Source organism: Tyto alba, unplaced genomic scaffold (genome assembly GCF_018691265.1).
Source record: "Tyto alba isolate M040663 unplaced genomic scaffold, T.alba_DEE_v4.0 Super-Scaffold_5, whole genome shotgun sequence".
NCBI lineage: Eukaryota > Metazoa > Chordata > Aves > Strigiformes > Tytonidae > Tyto > Tyto alba.
The window spans coordinates 12,982,455-13,006,584 of record NW_024881326.1 but is presented as its reverse complement, the minus strand read 5'-3'; the positions used below and the strand labels follow the sequence as shown (position 1 = coordinate 13,006,584).

Genomic DNA, 24,130 nt, shown 5'->3' with positions numbered 1-24,130 from the left:
CAGGGCAGAGTATTGTGCAATCTGTTCTGTTGGAGAGTGTTTGTGCTTCCCTCTAGTGTATGGGCACTGGCCACTGAATGCTCCATTAAACTGACCGTTTTCCCACTGATACCATTTCTATGTTCCTATGATAAAACAAGTTAAACATTAAGCTCAATGATCAGACATCTATCTGATCGTGTCTTTTGCTTGTTTAGATGCCTCAGAATACTTGCATGAAAGTACTCATAAAATTACTATTTTAAGCCAGTACTAGACTGAATTTTTATAGAACTAAACATACAGGTTATGTGCAATGCTTTGGTTAGCAAGTACGTTCTTTCCTGTTGGAGCATAGTTCCAGTCCACCTCGCGGATCCCCAGGTAATAGACTCGGGTGACACCTCCAGCACATGTAGGTGATAGCATGTGGATGTAAAGCAGAAACAACCAAAACAATCCCATCATAGCCTGAAGTGAAGGCGCTTTTGGAGGTTAGACCTATTTGGGAGAAAATTAAAACAAATATGAAACAGAAGTAGAATATGACCACATGATTTGAAGGTACTGACCATTTTGAGAGGGTATGAAGAAGTCAAGCAGAAGTTCTATTGGGACCGTTATTCACTCATCTAAGAAGGAAATCACTCCCATAACAAAATTAATGCACAAAGTGGATGGAGATTATTCAGTGCTAATCAGTCCCCAATACCAAATGTGCTTCTCTTGTAACAGTACAATTAACCTTATTTTTTCCTTTGTCTGTAGTTCTCTTCCAAATGCTTTGTTCCATAGTGTTGAGAAAATACTGCTAATTCTATAAGCTCTCATATAGTAGGAGATGATGAGGTGAACAGATACATAGAAGGCACTATTTTAGCAGAAAAAGCACATGTACATCCTATATGCTGTGTAGCTATCTTAGGGCAGTGGGGTCCTGAGCAAAGATTGCCACTTGCACTGGAATTTCAAGTTACTGTTTTTTTCACCATCTGATGTCCCAGATCATTTTACAGCACCACATACAAAGCTCAGGAAAATAATCCTGAGTAAGTGTCTTTATATTTTAGACTGTTGCCAAGATTTCTCTATTCTACTAAGCCACCTGAAGAAGTACAATTTAGTCACTATGAAGTAATTTTAAATTCTAACTTCTTTAAAGATTGCTCTTAAAGAGTGGCTCTCTGTAATCGAGGGAGTGCATCTCAAATGAGCTGCACAAGGTTTTTTTGCTTAGTCTAATTCCATTAGATATTTTCCCCATGACTTGATCGTAAAGTAAGGAGCTTATTCATAAAACTTCCAATCAACACCAAGCTTAGTGTGAATAAACACCAAAAATACCCTGAAGAGAAATCCAGGGCAAGTTGCAGAAATTGTCTGAAACCACAAAAATAAAATTCTGTGAATATAAGTTCAAAGAACTACCTGTATGAAGGAGAAACTAATGCAATATGGGGCAGCAGAATTTTACCAAAGGATAAGAAAATAGCTTAGGGTTCAAATAGATGACAAACTAAATAAAAACACACATGAAAATGCTTAAGAAAGATGCCATCCATGGGCACAATTAACAAAGCTGGATATAATCAATAATTAAACTGCCACCTAAAACAGATGTTCAGCTCCTGAGACAAATAACAGCAACTTAGAAAACATTCAGAAGAGAGAAACAGAAAGCAAGAGAATTAGAATAACATGACCTAGGAAGAAAGCTTAAAGGAATTGGTTTTCTTTAACTTCAGAAAGAAGGGTATGGTGACATAACACCATGTCAAACACAGAAAGGTTTTTTTATAAAGAGGTTGTCAGTATTTATTCTCTCATCTTTGCCAAAAGCAACATGAATATATCAGGTTTATCTGTAGCAAAGCTGAATCTGCTGTAAGCTTTCAGCTAGCACGGCATTGCACTAGAACAGCTTTCCCAGAGAAGCTGTGAAATCTCTTACCACATCCAATACCCAATATACAGGATTCAACTCCAGCACGTGGCAATGGGCTAGATCCCTATTCATATCACTTCCAGACCTGTATTTCTGATTTCCAAACATGCTGTACTATCCTCAGAAGCTAATGATAAGCAAGTATTAGCCATTCCAAACAGTCATTAAGTTGAAAGCAACTCTCAGCTTGGAAAAACCTTCTTTCCCTCCTTTCTCAAAAGGGAGCTGTAGGGATCTCTAAACCCGAAATGGCTTTGATCTGTTAACATAGTATAGCTCTGCTCCAGCAGCAAGCCCTTCAGAAGGTCCTGGTCACACACCTGAAGAAACTCAGGTACACAACAGCCCCTTCCCAGTGGCCTGGCAAAGCAGGGATGATGGCAGAGCACTTGTTTAATCCTGCTGCTGTGCACTGCACACCAACCTCACCGACGTTATTCCCTGCAATTGCTGCTCCAGTAACTGGTGCTGCTCATGGGGAGGTGAAACACCCGCACTGATCTTTCTGTGCCAATAAAGAGGTTTCAGAGCAAGGAGTTCAGAAAGCTGTGCCCATGCCATTTCACACACGCCATAGTAGCAAAAGGCAGTGGTGACAGCAACAAGGAGAAACAAAGCCAGTGGCGCCAGCCCTCAGCCCAAAACCTCCTGTCCTGTCAGCACACACCCTGTGGGGAAGGGCAAGGGGATGCTTTTGACTCAGACGAAGAAGTGGCCTTCCTGTCAACGTGGGTCAAAGTACACAGGAGCAGCTTTCCGGGGAAAGCGCCAGCGCATGGGATGGCCATCCTCAAGGACTGGGAACCGCTGAGCCTGGGGAGTCAGTGTGGGCTAATCTTTATTATGTCCTCTTGTGTTAATGGTTTTTGCAGCAATATCAAATCATAGGAAAGGGCAAATCCTAGACTTTATACCAAGGGTGAACAGCGACTCTTAAAGTTGGTTGTGAAACCTGCCTACTGAGGCAAATCCCCACTGCCTCAGCCCACTATTTCTACGTGGCAGAGTCCCTGCTTACCACATCAAAGCTCCACACTGCAGCATCAGTAAGCTTATCAGATAAGCCTGACTCAGACAGAAGTCACTGCAATCTAAATGTCTTGTGAATGTGCTCTGGCATTCAAGAAAGGAAGGACAAAGTCTTTGGGACAGCCTTACTGAGGCTTTACAGAAGTCCCATCTGGATCTCAGGCTGAAGCTGGATCACAACATTGCACATACTTCTGTGGCAATTTTAGGAAACAACAAAACAACATCATTCAATGACGATTCAGCAGGTTAGACTGATTTTGTTCTATCTCTTTACAGTGACTAATCACCATTTAGTTACTCTACCAACAACCAAGAAACCAACAACCTTAAATTCTCTTCAAAAAAAGTTAATTTTCCTTTGAAATATATGCATGGATTATGGAGGAAAAAAAAAAAAAAAAAAAAAAACAAACAAAACAACCAACCAACCCAAACTTTGTATTACATTCATCCCTGAACCTTGATACTTTATAGCAGAATCCCAGGACTTCTCTTTGCTGATTCACTAATAGTATAGGAATTGCAAATGAACAGAAAATTAGATTTCAGGCTATTTGATAGCTAACCAGCTTCCATTTTATCAAGACAGATAGACTGACCGCAGGGTTCTTTCTTGACACCTGACTGCAGAGAAACCATTGCTCAAGGAAGAGGGGGGGGGGGGTGGGGGGAAGCGTTAAATAAATGAAAGAAACCGTTCCATCCCTTACTTGCGGAGCGGGGCTGGCCGCGGGCTCTGCTGGAAGGGCGAGAGCGTCAGCCGGGAGCCATCTCCCGCGGCGGGAGCTGCGGAGTGAAGATGCACAAGCGCCAGCGGGGACAAAGTCTGGGTTGTAAAAAGGGGCGCAGCCTGTCACCTCCCACGGGCTGCCGAGCCCCGGCCCTCCCCGCGGGGCCCCGCTCCAGGGACCCCAAAACACTCCCCCCCACCCCCCGCTCCCCCCAAAACACTGCCCCCCCCCCCCTCACTCCCCAGAGACCCGCCGGCGGCTTCCCCGCCGGCTCCATCTCCTCGCCACGCACCTGCGGATCGCGCCCCGGCCCGGCCACGCTTCGCGGGGGGCTCCGACCGCGCACAGGGAGCGGGGGCCGCGCGCACCTTTGCCCGGCCCCGGGACTCGACCCCCGCGGTGCGCCGAGGCCGGGGAACAAAAGGGATGGGGAGGGGGTTACGTGGGCGCCGGCACTTACCTGCCGGGTGGGGCGGGACGCGGGTAGACGCGGCCCGGCCCCACGCCCGGCCCGGCCCCGCCAGTGAGCCCTCCCCGGGGACACGCCAGACGCGGCGGGGCGGGCCCCTTTAAAGGTGCCCCGTGATGTCACGGGGCCGCGCGCCGCTCTCCCGGGGGAGCACAACAAGAATCACGCTGGCAGCCGCCGGGGCGGGCGGGCGAGAGGGCGGGGCCGCGGCGGGGGGGGGGGGGCTCGGACCAATGAGCGGGCTCCTCCGGGCCGGAGGCCAACGCCCCGCTGAGAGCGTCACGGCCGCCGTTGGTTGCCCCGCCCTCCCCGGCCCGTTGCACGAGAGTGCGGCCCGGCCCGAGGATGCGGGAAGGGTCGGCGCTGCCCGGCGCCCCCGGCGCCGCCCCCGTCCCCGGCTTCCTGGCCAAGCTCTGGGCGCTGGTGGAGGACCCGCAGAGCGACGATGTCATCTGCTGGAGCAGGGTGAGGGCGGCCCGCGGGGCCCTGGCCCGGCCGCGACGGGCGGAGTGGGGCCCGTGCGGCACGAAGCGGGTGGCGGGGAGGGAGACACGCGTGGAGGGCGGTGGGAGACCCGGGAGGAGGCGGGGAGGGGGTGGATGGCGCAGGGGCTGCGGGGCTCTGCGGCCGGGGCGGGGGCTGCGGAGGGGCCCTTGTGTCCCCTGGGGAAGCGGCGGGTCGGGGCGCGCCGAGATCCCCCGAGACCGGGGGTTCGTGTGCGTGGTAGGTGCAGCGGTAACGGCGTGGGCCGGCACCTTAGCGGGGAAAGCCCCGTCACGGGCAGGAAGCGGTGAAAGGGTGGGCGAAACAGGCACGCGTGGGAGCGCGTCTGCTGGCGGGTGGAGGGTCCGGGTCCGGGTCCCACCCCCCCGCTGCAGGGAACGCCTGCGTCCACGCGTGACGGTTCAAAGCGATCTGGCACTGCACAGCAGAGCACATCCGAGCGTTCAAATCTCAAATTACACGCCATTAGCTCAAAGTGGTGGCACTCGGTAGAAAAGACGCTTTAAGAAGTAATTAACTTTTAATTTTTTTCTGAGATTAGGAAGATGGGCCTTGTCGGTCCCGTGCGCCTTCAGGCATAGGTCATTACAAACCTACACAGACTAGAAAGGCATCCGACACAAACACAGTATTTATTTTTGTCCCCTGTCATTTTTAAATCTGTAGGACTTTGTCAACTTTTCTTTCAGAGGTTTGGCCTTTACAAAGGCAAATGTAAAAAGAAATGTAGTATTGTTGTTCTCTTTGTGAACAGCATAAAAGTGATACAAAGACCTGCAAGGTTTTCGGGAAGTTTGAACTTGGGAATATGAGAAATCTAAAACTGCTTGTGTCACAGTTACCCTTTTTCACCGCTGGGTTGTGTTGTCTGAAGTTTCGGTAATTCTGCAGTGTTACTTGGTTATTTTTAGTGGTGACATAGTACATACAATGGAAGAATCTCGTCAGGAGCTGGGCAGCTCTGATCAAGGGAGATAAAAGCCCTCTAGTGGCATGGATTCCATGGTGCTTGAGCAATATTTGTTTCCGGTGGACAAAGAGAGCAGCAGATACATGTGATTTTACAATGATTTTTCTTTGGATTAAGATCAAAACTCCAGGGCTTTAAAAAAAATCCCCAGTTCAATAGAAGCGTTCCGTGTAACTATTTTTTTGGATTTAAACTTTTAGTACAGTCCCAAGTACTCAGACTTGCTCACACAGACAATTCCCTTTGCTAAATGGTTTGCCTTTCCCTGCTGTAGGAACTGTCTCTGTTGCTTTATGGTCTTGACTTAAAAGCAACTCCTTAGAAAAATTATGCTTGTTCTCTGACTGTTACTTCTGCTTGTTTCCTAGAATGGTGAGAACTTCTGCATTCTGGATGAGCAGAGGTTTGCAAAGGAGCTACTCCCCAAGTACTTCAAACACAACAATATCTCCAGCTTCATACGACAGCTTAACATGTGTAAGCATCAGCTGTTCTTATGTATTCTTTCTGCCAAGTTCTTTGCTGCTTGGCATAAATTTGAATTTCTTTAAATAAACCAATTGACTTGGTAGGTCTTTCATCTCTGAAAACCTGAATTCCGGTCTTGAGTTTGCTTTGCAAAAGAAAAGAATAACAGTAGAGCTTGGCTTAGTCTTTGTTTTCTGTGTTTCCTCTGAGTCCTTTTGAGCAACAACCATAAAAATATTGTTTCATGTGCTGGTACCTAAAGCTTGGGCAGAATGCACTGGGCTCCAGTGGTAGTGTTAATGGTAATGGTAACAGCAAACTTATACATACCTAGAACAGAGGCCATATCTATAGCCATGCATCTAATATATGGGAAAAAAATGTCTAGATCGTACTGTTGCCTGCATTGCTGTGTTGAAACAAGGCTAGTCATGCTGATAGATTAAGCTGGACTAGGTTTCTCATTGTTTTCTGTGCTTGACTTGTGAGCATCATGTATTATCCATTATATAACCCATGTCCAACTTGTACAGGCAAAGAAACTGGAGTGAGGTGGTAATTCAAAGTTACAGTACAATGTGTGGGGCTGCAATACACGGCAGAAATAGTTGTTTTGCAGCAGATAGTTTACAGGATGAATGAAGGCACAGATTGCGTAGGAAATGGTCACCTTATTTAGAATTTCCATTAGAGTAAGGGGGAGGAACTCTCTGTCCAGTAGGTTTGCCTGGTCTCTTTGGCTGATGCCTATTGAGATGTTGTCAGACACAAAAGAGAAAGCATGTATTCAGCTTCCTGATACCGGGTGAATGTTGCTGTTTGTGTCAAGTGTTAGGACTCTTTCACTTGAATGTCGAAGGATAATGCAAACAAACAACTGTCAGTTACCTTGTGGCAAGGGTAAATGCTAGAATGCAAATATTTCTATGAAGACGTGCAGTGTGATGGCAGCCTTCTTTTCCTGCTGGACCCACCTATCCTAGCTTCAAGTAAAGTTTTCTAATGATGGCTCTGTTGGGGTGCAGTGAAACTGGGATACATGTTAAAAACTTGAACAAGGAGAGATATGGATTGGCCTGTTAACTGTATTTTGCATCTATCCTGTGGTACTTGAAGCAGTGATGGAACTAGAGCTGACAATGTCATATTTCATGCAGACAGTCTGGTACAGAAAAAGTACTCTGCATGCATGTGTTTGCATAGGCTGAGAATTAATTTATCATCCTTAATTCTGTAGACCCTGGTGGTACATGACAGCACTTGTTTTGATATGTAGTTTTCTGGGATTATAGGCATGAAAGGGAAGGTGCACCGTTCCACGGCTTCCACTGGGACAAGATTTTATTCAAGATGTCCTAATAAATCTAATTTCTAACTGACTTCTGTGTTTATTTGGACATCACTCTATTGCTTAGGGATGATAGCTGGCCTCTGCCATGCATGCTTTTCGTACAGCCTGCGAGGTTTTTTGATAGTATCCTGGACATGTCCTCTAGCTGTGAAGATCAGAGCAGTCAAATCATTGAGCAACAAAGAAAAGCTGCTTTGGCTGGTTTTCATAGTTTCTGCTCCCAGTAACTATAGTGCTATAGGTATTTCAGTACCCTTGGGTTTTTCTTTAGCTATGTGTTGTAACAGTCAGCTTTGCACTGAAAGAAATGACTTTGTTAATACCTCTCCACAGATGGTTTCAGGAAGGTGATTGCTCTGGAGAATGGTATGATTACAGCAGAGAAAAGCTCAGTTATTGAGTTCCAGCACCCTTTCTTCAAGCAAGGAAAGGCACATTTACTAGAAAACATCAAGCGCAAGGTACAGTCTAAGAATGTATTTACTTTACTTGTGTAAGAAAAGTAGTCTATCAAGAGCACGTCTGGGGGTTTCAGACACTTTAAAGCCAACAAATTCCATGGGAACCAAGGTTGTGCATCATGATGCAAGCCTTTGTAACTCCCTCCTGAATGCACCCTAATGCTTGGCTTGGCCTCCTCATGCCAGCTCTTAGACAAAACACACCCTGCTGTCATTTAGCAATGCACTGGAGTAGGACTGCATTCTTCGTAGCTGTCAAACTAGAGCCCTTTTTCCACAGAGAGTTCATATACCTGATTACAGCTTAGCATGGTCTTCAATTCTGCCAGCATAGCAGAATTGGAAAGTCACAAAGTGAAATAAGTAAAAGAAAATACATTTCCATTTGGTGCTCACTGAAAATTAGCAAGGGCATCAGCAATCAGTTCATTTGGACAAGTGCTTAAATTACATTGTTCCTCCAAAACAATATTGCCACTAAGCTACATCTTTATTAGCGCTTTGCTGTTTTCTCTTGTACATTCAGGTCTTGTCTGACCTATTTCTGCACAAATATTTATTCTCCACTGGCACATTATAGCCCATAATATCCTGGCTGCCAGAGAAAGAGAGTATCATGATACATCATGTTGACATTTGAACTGCAGATCTTTTCCTTAGAACGTCGTAATGTGGTGGCAATATTGCCCAAGTTAATAAAAACACAGGGTAGGCTTGAGAATCACAATTGTGTTTTGATTGATTCTTCACTGAGCTGTCTCTGCTCTGAATCACAATTGATTAAATATAGTTGTACAGTTGCTTCTCTGACTCAGGCCTGTGCCCTTCCCAGATGCTGTAATCACTAACTTGTCTTGGCTTGCACACCTTGCTTGCTGGTATGTTGGGGCAGTCAGCTGATGACATTATGTATGGCACCATGTATCCCAGGAGTGTTGCACTGGGTGGAGTATTCTAGATGGAAAGACAAAAGCTCTAGTTAGTGCCAGGGACATCTCATGAAACTATTGAATAGGTTGGTGAAACATATTATTTGTTGCACAGGAAATGTTAGTGATTTTTTGCAAAACATCCATTAGTTTTTCTGGCTCTTGTTGTCTGGAATGGAGCCATATTTCAGTAGTTGCTATAAACTGGATTTCAAGCCTCTAAGAGAAATGCAAGTTTAAATGCAGGATTTCCTTTGTTTGTTCCTTGTTAGTTTTATCTCTGCTGGTGTGCTTCAGTTTTGACACCCTTATTATCTGTTTAGAGACTCTGAAAAGAGCAATTCCCTGCACTTGAGCAAAATATTTTAGTTTGGCCCTTTTTTTTAGAGGCAGTCTGACTGCATTTGAAATTTCCATCTGCTGTCTGCATCTTTTGGATGCCTTCCCTGTGGAGAGGTGGTATGCTGAAGAAAATAGTTATTTCTGTGGAGTGATTACATAACAATTATGTTCTGTTTCATTGTGAAGTGATGGGGTGTTATTTTATAACACTGTAGGTCCATTTCTGACCATCCCATTCTCCACTTAATAAAAGGCATCTGTGAGCCAACCTGCATGGAAGTTATCTAGCACTTCAGCGGGCCAGTCCAAGATGCTTTCACCCCCCTCTTGGTATTTAGTGCAGTAAGGAAAATCATTGCATGCTGTAGGTTGGAAGGGACATCTGGTGGTTATCTGGTGCAACTCCATTTATTTCAGTTATGGTCAGTATTTGCCTAAATGATTTTTGAAATTATGCCCATAAAACCTGGACATGTCATTCAGACATATGATGCACCAGACCTATCTTTTTCAAAATCCCGAATTGTATGTTAGCTGTCAGTGCCACCACTGCAGAGAGAGTTGCTGAAGGAACTGGAAAATTTTGAGTATGGAAGTGTGGGGAGGAGAGTGTGAGATTTTTGCTTTCTGATGACTCTTCCACCATTGTTTGAAGAGGTGGCATTCATGGATTCTGCTGTGGGAAGAAGACCAGTTTAGAGACTGACTTTCTGGAGGCAATTCTCCATAACTTTTGAATGTTACTGAGCAGAGAAGTAATAGAGGAATAGAGGAAACACCAATATGGGAATCTGCAATTCAGGTTGTGTGGGACAAATTTTCAAATTGAGTAGGATACATCTAATTAGACACCTTCCTTCCCCCCCCTAAGTAACTTACGGAAATTTGTTACTCCTAGGGTGGCAGATTTACCCACACTTAAAAGGAATATGATCATCTTGTTCTTACTCCAATATAATTGTTTTGATTTTGGCTGGTGTCTTGCTCTTTGACACTAGAGGGCAAGCTGCCACCAGACCTGTCAGAAAGAACCCATAGGGAAGCTCACTTTCAATCAGGAGTAGGTTTTTATCATGAATTACAATGATGAATCTACTGTCTACATGTATGAAGTGCTAATCTCATGTTTTCATTGACAGCTGCTTTTTTTCATACAGTCTAGACTGTCCTAACAACTGTCATCTATAGCAATTGTGGTGTTTTGTGATACATAAGAATTATAGTATTACCTAATCTTTTAATGGAGTTTACGCCTATTCTTTTACAGACTAAATACACTATTACTGTAGAGGGGAGTATGCAAGGCACTGTTCATAGTAAAGCATGTGTAATGTGGTCCTCTTTTAGGTATCTGCAGTAAGAACTGAGGATCTCAAGGTCTGTACAGAGGATTTACACAAAGTACTCTCTGAAGTCCAGGAAATGAGAGAGCAGCAGAACAACATGGATGTCAGACTGGCTAACATGAAGAGGTAGACCCCGTCTGTTTCAGAGGCACTTGTACACTGAATGTTGCTTATATCTAATGGAACTTGGCTTTAAATGTGGGTTTCATTTGAACTGGAAACAGGTGAAGCTATATTTTTTTTCTAAGAATCCCCATTCCACCTCGCACAACATTATGAGTCTTGTTTGCTTTTATAATTCAGTTACAGACCAGAGATTAAGTCTGGGAGTTTGTTGACTATCTTGAGATTTCATTTTGGTTGCCATCACCTTTAGTAGTCTTTTAGGGCAATCAAAGAATTTCCTTTCCTAAACACAAAACAGGGTTAGATGCAGTGAAGAATTAGTCTTTGGTTTCCTTTCTAATTGGAAGTGGACTTTGCACATCCTCATCTCTGTTCCCTTAGATCCTTTTTATATAGGCACTGGTAATTCATTGAGATCATTGATATACAAGCAGGTATCAACCAAAGCTCAGGAGATATCTTCACTCCACTCCCTCTGTTCCTTTAAAAAAAACCCGAACAAAACAAAAAAACCCTCAAACACAAACTTTGAAACTGTTCTGAGATGGTCTGTGTTATGCCTGTTTCCAAACACCAACTCTTTAATCTAAGTCTTTGAGGCTTTGAAGGAATACCTGAGGTCAAGATTATTGGTGGAGCAGCAGAGGATAAGAATGTCCTTATTAGTGAGTGTTTGGTCCTGCCTGATGGAAAATTGAGTTAATTTAACCCAGAGTTTATACTAGTGGATTGGATTAACTGATTGTTAGTTATCCACAGAAGGAATGTTGCCATTGGTCCTGCAAGGTACTGTGAAAGCTTGAAAGCTGTAAAACTAAAGCATATAAAGTAAACTCTGTTCATCCTCTGTCTTCTGATTTATTCTGCATTGCAGAGAAAATAAGGCCCTGTGGAAAGAAGTGGCAGTTCTAAGGCAGAAGCACAGTCAACAACAGAAGCTGCTGTCTAAGGTACCATTGCAGCCTCTTCAGTGCTACCATCCTTATTCCTGCCTCTGTGATACTTGATGGCATTCTTTGCTTATGTAGAATGACAAATGACACAGAGCTGAACAGGCTATATTAATACAGCAGAAAGAAAATGTTCACAGTTCCTGAGTGTCCCAGAAGTAGCACAGCAAAGAACCACGAGCAAAATACTAAGGAAAAGTCATAGTAAAAAGGATTTCAGTGTGTTTGAAATATCAGTGAATCTTATCTGGAGAGAAATCAGTAAATCAAGCTGACCTGGGGTAAACGTGGTGCATGGTAGTGCATGGTAACAGAAGCCTAAAACAAGAAATTGCAGGTACATGGAATGGAATCTGTGAAAGATCTTGGACCAAGACAAACTTAGAGCACTCAAGAAGTCAACTTGGAACCCAGAAACTATAGGAGCTTCTGCACTAGAACAAATTTTCTCTGGTTTATCCCTCAGCTGTTTCTGGTCTGGAATCCTCTAGTGACTTGTGGTGTTATATTACATTTAAAAAAAAGAAATCCATCCAAGTGGGATAATTTTTCAATGCCATTTGTAACTATCATTTTGGTTTTAAAGACGTGAACACAAATGGATTTTTAATTTACCTATTAATTTCTATCGCATAACTACATAATTTTGTAGTAAAATCTGAATTAACAATTTAATGTTGGGATTGCTATGCTGACCACTTCTTTTGGTTTTTTGTTTTTCCTTTTTAGATTCTTCAATTTATACTAAGTTTGATGCGAGGAAATTATATTGTTGGGGTCAAAAGGAAAAGGTAATTACTGGATAGGTCACAAATCAGTGTCAGATGTGATTTATAGGGATAAACCACCTTCTAGAAGCAAGATATTTTTCCTAAAGTGTGTGAAGAATATTTTTATCACTTGTATATTCAAACTTGAGGAAGCTCATGGAAGTTGAATAAAGCATGAAATAAAGATTTCCTCTTCTTTATCAGTAAAGTAATGGGTGGGAAGATAATATACTCTACATTTTAAATTTCAAAGGGCTCAGTTATCAGAAATAGTAACTCTTTCAAAATGTGCAAATGTGACTGACTTATTCAAAACAAAATGCATGTTTAGAATGCAACCTGTCTGCTGTACACTTACTTACTAAAAAACAATTACAAAAATCCACTTTTCTTAGAAGTGGAAGAATGGTTGCTCTTACCCTTACTGCACATATTTGACATTGCTACAGCTTTTTACAGCAGAACTATATGCTAAAGCTATATTTTGTCTCAGGTCTCTAACGGATGCTGCAGGTGCTTCACCTTCCAAATACAGCCGTCAGTATGTTCGCATACCTGTGGAGAGTGGCCAAGCAGTAAGTCTTCCCCGGGAAAGAGACAATGGGTTGGGAAGGGTGATATACAGTGATCTCAAAGTCTTCCTTATACCTATTGATACCCTAATCTTATAATCAAATGCACTCCATTTTGAAATGGGCAGCTTTAAATCATTCTCTAAAAAGCACTCTCTAAAATCATGTAAATCAGTACAACTAATCGTAGATGAAATCTGAGCAGGAAATAGAAGCTACAAGAAGAATGGAGCTTCATCATCAAAGAAGTCGGACCTTTGGGTTTACTCATTCTATTTGCTGTATCCTGCAGATGGCTTTTTCTGAACATAATGCAGATGATGAGGATGGAAATGGTACAGGTCTCATCATTCGAGATATCACCGATACCCTGGAAAATGCCACCGATGGTCTCCTTGCTGTGGCACACACAAGTGGCAGAGCCAGGTACATTTAAAGGATGTGGAAGTATCTATGTTTAGGTTGTTAACTTGGTAGTTAGGTTAGTATAAGTGTTCCATTTGAATTCTGGGAAGCAACCTCTCTGAATTTTTACATTTGTGCATGACAGACCTGTTTGTAGGCTATGTTTTTCACAGCATGTAGCATTGGTCATGGTCAGCAAAGCTTTTTAAGAACTCATGTCTCTTCAGCAGTGCCTGAAGGTCTATCAAGCTGACTGGCACTTGAAATTCAATTTGCTGAGGCTTTTCTGTCTACTCAGCAAATAAGCACATACTTAACTTTTCAACTGAACAGGGATCTGAATGCATATATAGGTTACTAATAATCCAAAATGAATATAAGTTACTAATAAACAAATCAAGTCGTATAGTTTTATCTCCTGTTTCAGTACTATTCTCGCTAACATTATGCTAAGCATAACCGAAGGGAAGACATTCTTTTGTGTGGCATCAGGTTCTTGTGAAAACCCATTTAGTTCTTGACATTCCAGAGTGAAATGTGGACCAATCTGGAATCTTTTTCCAGAGATACAGTGTTAGGAGTTTCTGCCCTGCCTAATTTCCATATACTATTTTGCTGCTTTTTGCCTGGCAAAATAGAGTGTTTTGCTCTGATTCATGCTATCTGTATAAGCTGTAATAAGAGATTCTTCATCTGCCTTTAGGAAGGCACTTTTTCTTCTTTTTCTAAAGACCACTTGGTTGTTTGAACCCTTGACTGGCTTGACCTTATTAGGTATTAAAATTTGAGATACTAAACTTGAAATGAGTAGTAATACAGTTGATGAATTCTCCTGTGTGTTGTTTCTCTTTGGGTCATGTTATAGAGACGCACAGGCAGCTCTGGATCCTGGCTTACCTATTTGTCAAGTAGCACAGTCAAATGACTTAAATTGCGCAGAACCTATCCCACCGGTTCATATAAATGATGTCAACAAATCCAGTGAAATAGGAAATGTTGCTGTGGAACTCCATACTGCACAACCTAATGCTCCAGAAGACCCTGTGTCAGTGATTGACTCCATTTTGAACGAGAACAACTCTGGAAACCAAAATGATCCTTTACTGGACAGGTATTAACTCGTTTCTGGAAACTGTTATGCTGTTGTCATCCTGTGGGATCTTGTCAAAATTTTAGAGGATGTGTATAAAAGAACATAGTGAATTAGCTTTTTTAATGTAGTTGATGAACTAAATTTCCTGCCCCTTCGTTATCAGGTCTTGAAAAAGACAAGTGTTAGCATCATACACTAAAAGCAGAACAAGTTCATCTGTCACATCTTTGATATTGAGTGTGCTTGACTTCTGATGTGTCAGTCTGAGGATTGGTGAGGTCACATCAGCCCTTGTATCACCAACCACTGGCACTGCCAAACAGCAGATCAAGGGTAGTGATATCAGGAGGGCACCATGTGCTGCTTTGTTTCTGAGAACTGGATCTGGATTCATGTCAGTGGTAGTCTGATGTAGTTTTGCTCTTGCTTCCTTTCTTTGCCCCTCATTTTTGCAAAGGCTTGTTTCCCTTGTACATTGTCAGATCAGACCCACACCTGGGATCAAAATCATGCGGGCTATGGTTTCACACTTGGCAGCACTGCTGCTTAAGCAGTTCCTATCTCTGCACTGGCCCTGAGCTTTATTGGTGCCATCATTTGTGTGGCTGCAGAGTGAGCTGGATCAAGGAACAAACTTTAGTTCTTCTTCCTGACAGCTCTTCTGCTGTGGTTAACTTCAGGTAGGAAGTACTGAGATGATGTGTCACAGCACTCAGTGTAATCTGAAAGCCCTGTAATGTCACAGAATCACAGAATGGTTTGGGTTGGAAGGGACCTTAGAGATCATCTAGCTCCAACCCCCCTGCCACGGGCAGGGACACCTTCCCCCAGCCCAGGGTGCTCCCAGCCCCGTCCAACCTGGCCTGGAACCCTCCCAGGGAGGGGGCACCCACAGCTGCTCTGGGCATCCTGGGCCAGCGCCTCACCCCCCACACAGGGAAGAATTTCTGCCTTAGATCTAACTTAAATCTACCTTCTTTCAGTTTAAGGCCACTACCCCTTGTCCTATCACTACATGCAGCCTAGTCTGGCTCTCATCTTGCCCCACAGCTGTAAGAACCGAGAGGTCAGCACATCATTTCTAGGATTTTTTCCTGCCTTGTGGTATAAAAGAAGGCCCTAACTGCCAATTATTTCTTACAGTACTATATCATTTTATCCTTTTAGAGAAGAAATTCAGGATTTTCTTAATTGCATTGATGCCAGCCTTGAAGAACTTCAAGCAATGTTATCTGGGAAGCAGTATAACTTTGGTTCTGAAGCTTTCAGTGATGTGAGTGCCTCTTCACTTTTTCTGATTTCTGAAAACTACCCATTAGTTTGCATTATGAAACATTACTGTTTTATTCCGCATTGTAATGATCAAGAGTGGGGGAAATCCTGAAAAACAAATAGTTATGGATAGAATAATACCTAATCATTCTAGAAGTCCAGCAATGTACAAGGTAACATTGAGAGCCCTTTTCGGTTCATATAGTATTTCTGTTATATATAACTCAAGGAAAAAAAAAAAAAAGGAAAATATTGGACTCTCTTCTCCTTCTCAAACCTTTGTCACATATCAACACATCCTGATTACGCGTTTGATTATGTATTATGATATGGAATGAAACTCAGCCATATACCTGGAATCACTTGGTAATATGGCATCCTTTTTTTCTTCCCATGACCTCAGTTTACTGGCACAGGTTGAAAGTAAGTATATTGCTGTAGGCCTGTGGAGGAGCCACCTTCCCTGTGCTTCAGTGGATAGAGTGGTATGCTGTATCCTGCTGTCCTTTCAGGAGCTCTCTGAAGTTTTAAGAACCTTATTATATGACATATGGTCTGATTTTATTTTCAGACACTTAATCCTGAGCTGCCAGCCCTGGATATGAGCTTGATGGAAACTTCTCCTGGTATGGAAAATGTAAGTAAGAGTTGCTTCTATGATGGGGAGGGTTAATATGATATTGAGAGCTAAACTATGACTGATGCAGTTTGAGAGTAGGGACTGAACTGATAGCACAGGATGAAACTGCCGTTTTATCTAGTACTGCTGACTTTATGTTTTCAGTTATCACTGCTGGCATATATGAATTTAAGAAGGTTCTCAAGATAATTTCAATACTTATGTTGGTAGCTGCAGTAATACACTCAGTGGGCTGATTTAAACTGTCACTTTGCTTTGAATAACATGTTCTTTGTTTTCTGGATACATCTGAGAACATAAGGAAGAGGGAATCAAATTGGTGTCTTTTGAATCAGCTGTCTGTGTTGAGGAATTTTTTTTTTCCTATCTATTACTTGTGTACCTTCTGTTTAGAATGAGGAGGGTAGAAAATCTTGTCTTTTTCTGGTCTAAGTATGTGAGAACAGTTTCTTGGCTTGTTTTTCCTAGCCTCAGGGATTCCCATGATGTCTTTTAGCCAAGTAATAACTAGGTCCTGGGTTATAGTTCAGATGAGATTGTGTCTTCAGTCTGTCTGAAGACTGAAGGAAAAGTATTAAATGAAAAATATAATGCAATACACTGTATTTATTCTGAACATGGCTGTATGGAATTTCCTTAGAAGATATACAGAAGTTCAGTGCAAATTTACTTCTCTTGGTCCAGTTCCTACAATTGACTCATGTTTAAAAAAAGAACCTTGCAAGTGTCGTTTATTTTGTTGTCCTGAAATAATATTTAAAGTAGGACTTCCCAGTCATAAGAGCTTAGACCAAAACTGAGGTAAAATGAATTAGTGTTCAAGAAGTGCTTGGAGAATTTAATTGTATTGATGAAATCATGTTTAATAGTGTTATTCCAACAAGACAGACTATAATAAAGCTTCTGGTTTGGAATGTAAAATAAATATTTGCTAGTCATAAGCTTGTTTGACTTTAAGATGTTTGTCTGTATTTCACCATGCCTTCTTCTGAGAGCTCCTGTTTTCTGGCCCTTATATAGAACAGTGGGCTCACTGGTCAACTGCTTCACTTCTTTTCCCTCCTCCGTCCACCTTTAATTTTGCTAATCAGTCAGTGAAGACGTGGATTTTGTTGTTGTTATGCATTCTGTCTAACTCTCTGTCCATTTTGCTTTAGATTGCAAACTTGGCAGAGAGCACTGAAGATTTGGGAGCGAGTGAGAGAGAAACAGCAGGAAGCAAAGGTGGGCAGGAAGGAACACTGAGAGCTGTGACAGTTCCAAACTCTTCTAAAACTGTGTGTTGAAATGGCATTTTTGTAGCCTGTAATATGGCTTATCTCCTCCTTTGGTCTAGGCTTAAAATTTTTGTGAAGACTGGAATGTTTCACTGATCTGGATGAAGCTGTGCCTTGATTTTAAGAGGCCCTATCCTGTGTCCTATGTTGGTGTTAACTGTTTCCTTCTTCTTACATGTGACAGTATGTCACAATAGGGAGCAGAACTGCAAATGTCCTTGTGGAAGTATCTCCTATATGGGCTATGACCCCCGCAAATGCAGTGCTATTCATTTCACTAGTTCAGTGCTGTCATTGAATGCCATATGTATTAAGGGCTTGAAGTATGCTTCAGATATTGATCTTAACAGTCACAGGAACCTTAGCTCCCCTCTTGCAGCTGTGGAGGTAGTCTGTCAGAGCTCAGCTGTGTGGTTTTCTTTAGTGAATCAAGTTGTGAAGCAGCTTCTCCGGTTTTCTTTGTCTTGAATAAGAACCTTCACTTCTGTGACACAGGGGCCTGAAGTTTAAACTGTTTGTTTTCCCTCAGATATGCAGCTGATACAGTACAGGGCCAATCCTCTGCTTTCGTTATTTGAAGACCTACCTTCAAACGAAGCTGCAGGGAAGATGGAGGATCCGAAAGACGTTCTACTGCCCTCCCTGGAGGAGAAGCCTGCTCTTCATCCTCCATCGGGTAGTGGAACTGCCTTGCCGCTAGCAGCTCCAGCAAGCCAGGCTGAGCCTCTGGATACTCTGGGAGTGGGTGATCCACCTCTCCTCTCAGAGGATGGGAATGGAGAGTATAAACTGTTTCCACTCCTGCTCCTCAGTCCCGTTGCTAACTTCATAGAAGAGGCCTCTGAGATAGAAACTTCTTGAATTCACGTGACATCTGTAACTGGCGTAGTGATGTGAAATAGATAACAAAGAAATGCATCAGCAAGAAGTTTGGCCTCTCTCCTCACCTGCTTCCTGGGTGTCATATTCTGTATAGACAAAAGAAAGTTCTCTTTCTGCAAGCAAAGAGCACATCTGGAAAACCTGAAAACAAGCTCAAAGAAGGATCTGGTGGGAGTGAAGGCACTGGGCGGAGGGGAAGAGCAGCATCCCTGTAAACATACCACAGTGTATTCCATAACTTTTTATCTGAATCCTTATTGCAAGAGGAAATCTGTTTGTATCCTCTTTGTAAAGTTTGGCTGGGTGTTTTTGTTGGTTTGGTTTTGGTTTTGTTTTTTAATTAGCTGGATAGTAATGTGGTAAGTAATATTTTAAACATGGGCTTTACTCTTTCTGAGAGCCTGTTTCAATAGGTGGCTTGTCTGCTGTTTGGAATTAAGATTTTTTTTTTAATTTTGTTTTTAATTTGAGATTTCTTTTTTTGATAGCTTGTGGCTACGATTTTTTGCATCTGCTTAGATCACTTTCGTACTCCTAGATTTGCTCCTAGGTACAGGCAACATTTTTCCTATGGAAAATTACATTTTAACTGTGTAATGTTACTTTTTAACATGCTAACACACATCCATTGCCACGGATTGTAGGTGTTGTGGTAGGAAGTGCTTGCCACCCTGCGTAATGCTGATTTCTCATGCACATTGCATGGCAGTACTTCTAGGGTAACTTGCACCTAACTCACTGATCATGTGTCCTCAGAAATTTTGAGTAGAACTGATTCACATCTAGCAAAGTCTAGCAGCTGCCCTTTAAAGTGGGGGGGGGAGGGAGGGGTGGCGATGGGGAAGGAGTCATAGGGTAACTTGTGTTGACATAGGACATTACATTAAGATTTCTCTTCTGCTTGCTGTAGCTACTTGTTTATCTGACCCTACATGAACACTGGATTTCTTGCTGCATTTTCTGCTTGTGGAATCTTAAAGCTAAATTAACTAGATGCATTTGAGTCCTTTGACAGCAAATTACAAAAACTAGTGTCTGCTTAATCAAAAAATCTTTCCCCAAAATTCATTTCTAACTTGTTTGAGCAATTGTAATGTATGCATCAGCCCCTGGTGTGAGCAGAATAACAAGTTCTCCTTCACTGATACCAAGTTTGTAGCAGTCTACACAAGCCCATACAAACTTGAAATTTGCTGTAGCGATACAAATCTGAAAAGTCCTGGAGGCAGGTAGAAAACCCATTGTATAAGATCATGTGATACTTCCTACCAGTGCAATTACTTGAATTTATTTTCAGTTTTAGGAATTCAGGCTACCTACAGGCTTTGTACTCTCTGAAGTTTATGAACTAATAAGTTTTTAGGTTTTTTATATTCAAGAATACAAGGTAATTTGATATTCTGAAGCCTACTAGATAATGCATGTTGTCTATGCTGACGTTACTTAATTGAATCTGTACTTCATTGTCAAATCTTTTGAGTTGCAGAGGAGGATCTTACTACCGAATGTGTGTGTATGTGTAATGCCTTTGCAGTGTCATTTTATTCCCATGCTTCTGTAACTGTTCTTTACCTCGTGACCCTTCATGTTTGTATCTTTTGAATTGCCTTTTGTCAAGTACATCTTATTCTAGCCTTTTCTAGTCTGTCTTATGCTTACTTCTTGAGACAAAGGGCTGAATAGTCTCAAGTTTTCATGAGCTAAAGGGCGAGGAGGGAAAAGTGAATTGCATATCTGTCTTGGGTTCTGGTTTGTTGGGGTTTTTTTTGGTGTTTATTTTTTTTTTTTTTTAATTTCTTCCCAAAGGCCTCAATTTTGCCAGGAGTGAAACAGTAAAAAAACAGACTTGTCTTCTGTGCTTTTTTGACAGCACAGTACAGTCAGCAAAGTTCTTTGAGAGGCTGATCTTCTGTAACTCTCACTTCCTGAACAGGTTAGACTGAAATGTAGTTCCTGTTATGGATTACTGTCATGTTCTTCCATCATGGAGTCCCCTGATCTCAGTGCATCTCACCAACAGATATTTGATCTGATCGCATAATAGTTTTTTAATACTCTTTCTCTCTTAAGAAGTTAAGAAACCAAGGCTTCAGAAAACTGCAAATAAAAATTTGTGCATCTGTGTCTGGTTTATGTACTGGTCTAGGAGAAGTGTTTATTTATGCAGGTTTCCTAAGAAAGATTGCAATGGAAAGGGGAAGGCTGACTAGCAAGAGAAACCCACATACTGAAGTAATTAAACTCAAGAATTGCAAAACCATTACTGTGTTTCTTGTACCTTCTTTTTGTGTGTTCCTGTGTGTTCCAATACTTCCCAAACCTGTTTACTAAATTTTCTAGAAAGGAGAGCTTTGATGCTCTCTGGGGGATTGCATTATGCAGCTTCTGATCATTCAAAAATAACTGAAATGCAAAGGTTAGCCTGGCACCTGTTTTCAGAGCTCTCAGCCTGAGAAGGAAGGAAATTTAGCCTTATTATTAACCCCTATTCAACATGACGTGGAGTCAAAGTTTTTGGGAGTGGGAAAGGGCCCAAATAGCTTTGGGCATTTACTCATTGCCTATAGGTGAGTAGCTTGCTGGGAGCCAGCCTTGAGAAGTGAGAAGACCTGATGCTGTTGTTTCATAGGTGGTGTGAAAGCTCAAAATACTGTGTTGGGCTTGGTGTGGAAAGCTTCCCAGTTGACAACTGAAAGACATGATGGATTGTGTGCTGTAAAATGGCAACTTCAGGAACCTTTTCTACAAACAAGTACTGTAAGGTCACCATCCTGCCCCAAGATCAGCAAAAGAAATGCTACTGCTGTTTCAAAGGAGCAAGTATTCTTGGGTCCTCATATTACTTAGAGGGGCAGAGGTATCCTCTGAGTAATATGAGGTCTATGTAAAGACAAATCAACTGAAGTGAATCCATGGGAAGTGAAAGGGAGAGTAAGATGAAAAACAGGACAAAAATGATTAGGACAGAGTTAATGGAAAACTGGATGCCCTCAGCACTGCCAATGTGTAAGAACCCTTTGTCCCCTCTAATGATCTGGAGCAGTCAATGGGACTCTGTGTGAAAGTCCTGGAGAATGAAATGGCATTAAGCTGGTAAAAGTTCAGAAGTTCCTCTGTTACCTGTTGGAAAAAAGATTAACAAAAGTTTTTCCTTGGTAATTATCTTTCTTCCCAGAGATGGACTATTTTCCTTCACAGAGCATCTAATATACTCGCTCACCTCACACACCCACACCCCACCTACATTTCTCCATCTCCCTCTGTCTTCTCTATAATAAAAAGACAAACTACATTTTGGTTTAAATTAGCACTTGGTATATTTATACATAGACACATACCATCTTCTTCCTTTCCTTTAAAAGGAAGGTGTTAGCACATTAGGATCATATTGTACAGGGTTAACTTAGATTCATTAGACTACAGCTGCTAAGGTTGGTTATCAGACAGGTCTGAATATCCTTCAATACTCATCTATGCCTTTTTTCTTTAATGTTACTTCTATTCTGATTTATAGATCCATTCTGTTACTTATGTGTTTGTTAAAAAAGAAAAGACATTAGTGCAACCAAAAGTTCTATTCTAGAGCCATTGCCTCAGTTTCTCCCCTGTTTCTTCACCAGTGAGGTTCAACCACGATCTGCAATTCTCACTGGGTGTAATCCCACGCAGAGACGGCATGAAATGTTGTCCAGGGTCCCTATTGTTTGCTCACAAGTCATGGTCCCATGTTGCAGGATCCCAGTCTCAGCCATGTTGTACCTGCTGCTGCAACCACAGCTGCCCCTCCCACATGGCACAGCAGCTCTCTGCTCTTTCATCAGTTCTTGTTGCTGGGGTATCCATGTCCGCCCTTCCTGTATCTCAGTCTTTTGTAATTCTCTGTCTGGCTAAAACTTTCCATCACTTTTTGGAAAGCGTACTAGTAACAGCCAGCTACAGTGTAAATTCCACTGGGTTTTTTTTACCACCCTTTCCTTTTCCTTCTGAAAACAAATCAGTATTTCAGCTGGGATACGTCACCCAGATTACTCTTTCCCTGTTTGCCAGTTCACAGGGTGATCACTCAGCCCAAAGACTGCACAAGTACCCCTGGGACTGCGTGTGAGGCCAGCCGGGCACCCACCCTGTCCTTGCCTCACTATCCTTTCCCCAAAAGCCATTTCTCACTGGGGGTCTGCCAGTTACACCAGATGTAGTGCACCAGCACAAATGTTCTTTATAGATTTCAGTAAGAAAGGCCCTCAACTCTGTAAAGTATTGATTAAAACAACATTTACTGAAAGTTATACAAGAAGGAAACAGAGAACATCATAGATAATCTTAGCATCAGACAGACCTCTGATTGGGACATGGCACACTATGTAGAGCCTGTGCCGAGCTTAACTGGCACTGTGGGCTTTATAGGTTTTGTAGGATTTTCCTAGAAGTGAAGAACATTATTCATCATTTCCACCGCCAAGAAAAAGGATGCTTATATGAAAAAGTGCTGCTCCATTTCAAGATAAGGACAAGGACGCGGCAGTGGTGTCATTGCTGGGAGCCACGGACAGACGACTCAGTTACGATAATCCAGCCAAGTGGGACCTGCCCCACAGCACGGCCCGAAGGTGGGACAGGACTGCTAGGCCACTGCAGCTTGATGCGTAACGAGTTTGTGTTACCCGTGACCACGGTTGCTTCACTATAACGCAAGTTTCCTTCCTCCACCAGCATCAACACGCATGGTTGCTGCTTTTACATCTTGATTGTACTAGCCTGTATCTGGGGAAGGAAAGGTTGTTTTTCCTTGATTTTCATGTGATGAGAATTAGCAGAACACACCCAGGCATGGCAAGCACAGAGTGAGAAAGTGAAAAGTGCCTCTCATATACTCGTTTTATAATTATTTTTCATGGTGTTCCAGACTAGCCCTCCCCACACAGACCATGTCAGTCTAGCCATCAATTTTTTATCTCATATTTCTGCGTGCTTGCAAACACAGAACTCAGACCTTTCCAGAATATGAGAAAAAAATATTTTATCTGTGTCTCCTGGTCTGTATGATGCCACCTCATCCAGTCCATGATCAAAATATTTTCCTGTCTCCTAAAACAAGATTGCCATTTTTAAAAGTAGTATTCATGCTATCATAGTTCCCCCAAGCACAAGCAAGAGGTTGCCACCAAAGGTCATCTTAGTGTACAGAGGTCTGTACTTGCATCATATAAAGGACAAGAGATTTCTCCTGCCACTGTCCCCCCAAACCAAAAAGGTAAATATAAATATATAAATATATACACAGCTTTTTTTTAATCAGCAGTTTGAGTTTTAGCTTCCTGGTCAATACATACCTTGCTAGTGGTAGGTTCCATTATGACTCAGTCTGAGTCAATTTAGGCTTCTGCCCTTCTGTCCAGCCAGCCACACCCTCCAGAGGAAGGAGTTTAATTAATTTGAACTTAACATGTTCTTTTCTCTTCCTTTTTTGAACCAAGAAGTATGTGAACACTGCAACCCACACAAGCTTTTCCTGCTTCTCCCCATCCCAGTGACTGCAGATTGGAGTTGCATCTCATGGAAAATTTCTGATGGAGGAATACAGGGCTACAGGGGAGGAGCATGTGAAATCAAGTCCCA

General features: G+C 42.5%; 2 protein-coding genes across 4 annotated transcripts in view; one reads left to right on the top strand and one right to left on the bottom strand.

Moving 5' to 3' along the window:
- HEPH (hephaestin) overlaps positions 1-4,300 on the bottom strand; it is a 33,923-nt gene extending 29,623 nt beyond the window's left edge. For both annotated transcript variants that reach the window (XM_042807186.1, XM_042807187.1), the window contains exons 1-3: positions 4,148-4,300; positions 3,667-3,782; positions 284-480 (exon numbers count right to left, since the gene is read on the bottom strand). In XM_042807186.1, the coding sequence (XP_042663120.1) occupies positions 284-447 (164 nt within the window). In that variant the 5' untranslated portion in view covers positions 448-480; positions 3,667-3,782; positions 4,148-4,300. The remainder of the gene's footprint in view (positions 1-283; positions 481-3,666; positions 3,783-4,147) is intronic.
- Positions 4,301-4,459: 159 nt separating this feature from the next.
- On the top strand, positions 4,460-20,774 carry LOC104367104 (heat shock factor protein 3). Of its 2 annotated transcripts, XM_032996150.2 has the most exons (13): positions 4,460-4,621; positions 5,999-6,107; positions 7,783-7,910; positions 10,529-10,653; positions 11,528-11,603; positions 12,333-12,394; positions 12,867-12,948; positions 13,238-13,371; positions 14,216-14,461; positions 15,611-15,716; positions 16,287-16,352; positions 17,513-17,579; positions 18,162-20,774. In XM_032996150.2, the coding sequence occupies exons 1-13, from the start codon at positions 4,502-4,504 to the stop codon at positions 18,491-18,493; spliced, it is 1,653 nt and encodes a 550-aa protein (XP_032852041.2). In that variant the 5' UTR covers positions 4,460-4,501; the 3' UTR covers positions 18,494-20,774. The 2 variants fall into 2 exon arrangements, with proteins under 2 accessions (XP_032852041.2, XP_042663369.1); XM_042807435.1 differs by lacking the exon at positions 7,783-7,910 and having other exon boundaries at positions 4,484-4,621.
- Positions 20,775-24,130: the final 3,356 nt, after the last annotated feature.